This window comes from Acanthamoeba castellanii (assembly GCF_000313135.1).
Source record: "Acanthamoeba castellanii str. Neff unplaced genomic scaffold scf7180000083890, whole genome shotgun sequence".
NCBI classification, from domain to species: Eukaryota; Discosea; order Longamoebia; family Acanthamoebidae; genus Acanthamoeba; species Acanthamoeba castellanii.
This window is the reverse complement of record NW_004457655.1, coordinates 3554-4980: the sequence shown is the minus strand read 5'-3', so window position 1 is coordinate 4980 and position 1427 is coordinate 3554. Positions and strand designations below refer to the sequence as shown.

The 1427-nt window shown below is 56.5% G+C and overlaps 1 protein-coding gene across 1 annotated transcript; it reads right to left on the bottom strand.

Annotated features, from left to right (window-relative positions):
- Positions 1-168: 168 nt before the first annotated feature.
- ACA1_315380 (uncharacterized protein) lies at positions 169-1284 on the bottom strand (the record flags this gene model as incomplete). Its single annotated transcript, XM_004353204.1, has 4 exons — positions 169-377; positions 510-611; positions 731-877; positions 1050-1284. Coding segments are annotated over 4 exons (693 nt in total), but the record flags the coding sequence as incomplete, so codon positions are not given.
- Between the last annotated feature and the right edge of the window lie 143 nt (positions 1285-1427).

Sequence of the window (1427 nt, the reverse complement as noted above, 5' to 3'; positions counted from 1 at the left end):
CACCGGCACTTTGCCCTGTGTACGGCACACATCGCACACATCGCACACATCGCACACGCACACAACGACACGACACAACTCGCGGTCAGTATTTGTTTTTTTTCTTTTGTTCTGAAAAAACATTCAAAAAAAAAGCAGGAATGTGAATCAGGCAGGTGGTGGGCGTACCTCTGACTTGGCGCGTGGAATGCCGAGGCAGACGACGCTGTTCATGAAGGAGCTGCTCGGCTGGGGCGTGGGGGAAGCGGCGGCGGCGGCGTGTGCGACGAACTTGCCGGGAGACGTGGTGGGTGACGGGCTGGTGATGTTCTGGACCGGCAGCGTCTGATTGCTGAACAGCGCCGGAACGACCTGGTTCCCGAACTTACACAGAATACCTGCGTCCCACGTCGCTCAATGAGAACACGCACGCACACGCACACGCACCACCGCACACGCACCACCGCACACGACACACACCGCACACACGAGGCACACGCAAGTGGCCGCGGAGGGAGAAAAGTGGGTACCGTCTTCGGGGTTTGGGAAGAAGTCGTATCCCCAGATGCGCACGTCGTAGCCTCCGGCCACTCTGCCCGACGGCGGGTCCAGGCTCTGCAGCTGCGGCGGCTCTACAAGACGCACGTGCGAAGCCGCGCGTTAGCGCACGCACGCACGCACCAACCGCACACAACACGCGCCACCGCACGCGCACGCACACGGAAGGAAAGAAGGAAGAGGATAGAAGTACGGTAGAAGAGGAAGGTGAGGTTGGCGGGGCTGATGATGTTGGGTCCGATCTTGATGACGATGGACACAGCGCCCGGGCTGGTGAGGGGCGCCTGTGGACACGCCAGCTCGGTCGAGTTGACCCACTTGCAGAACAACACGCTCGTCTCTGCACACACATCAAGCCACACAGCAGAAGGAGAATAGAAGAGTCAGCAGAGCTACACATCTAAGATTGATGTGAATGATTGAATTATCAGATTATGAGAGGACAGGCGAGGATGAAGGGAAAAAGAAGAGATGTAAAAAAATAAATTAGATTAAAAATGGGATGGACTTACGCCAATCGATTTCGTAGGAGGCGTTTGCTTGCAGGTCGGTGCCCAGAGCTCGAATTGAGTCCTGGCACATGAGGGGAGCCGATGCGGGAACCAGCCGCGTGATGGTGCCTCGCAGCGGGCCGCGCTGGGCCTCCACCATCCCGGCAGTGCAGGCGAAGATGATTGCAACCAGCAGCAGAAGAGCCCCGCTGGCCATCAACCGCTGATGTCGCCCATGTGTCGTTGAGATTATCATTTTCGTTTTGTAATTATCTTAAAGGAATCGCAGTATCGAAGAATGCGGGGCGAAGAGGAATGAGTTGGAGGAACTTAGAACATGAGGGAATGCGGAGATGATGATGATGAAGTTTGGGACAGATGAGGAGAGACGTCACCCGA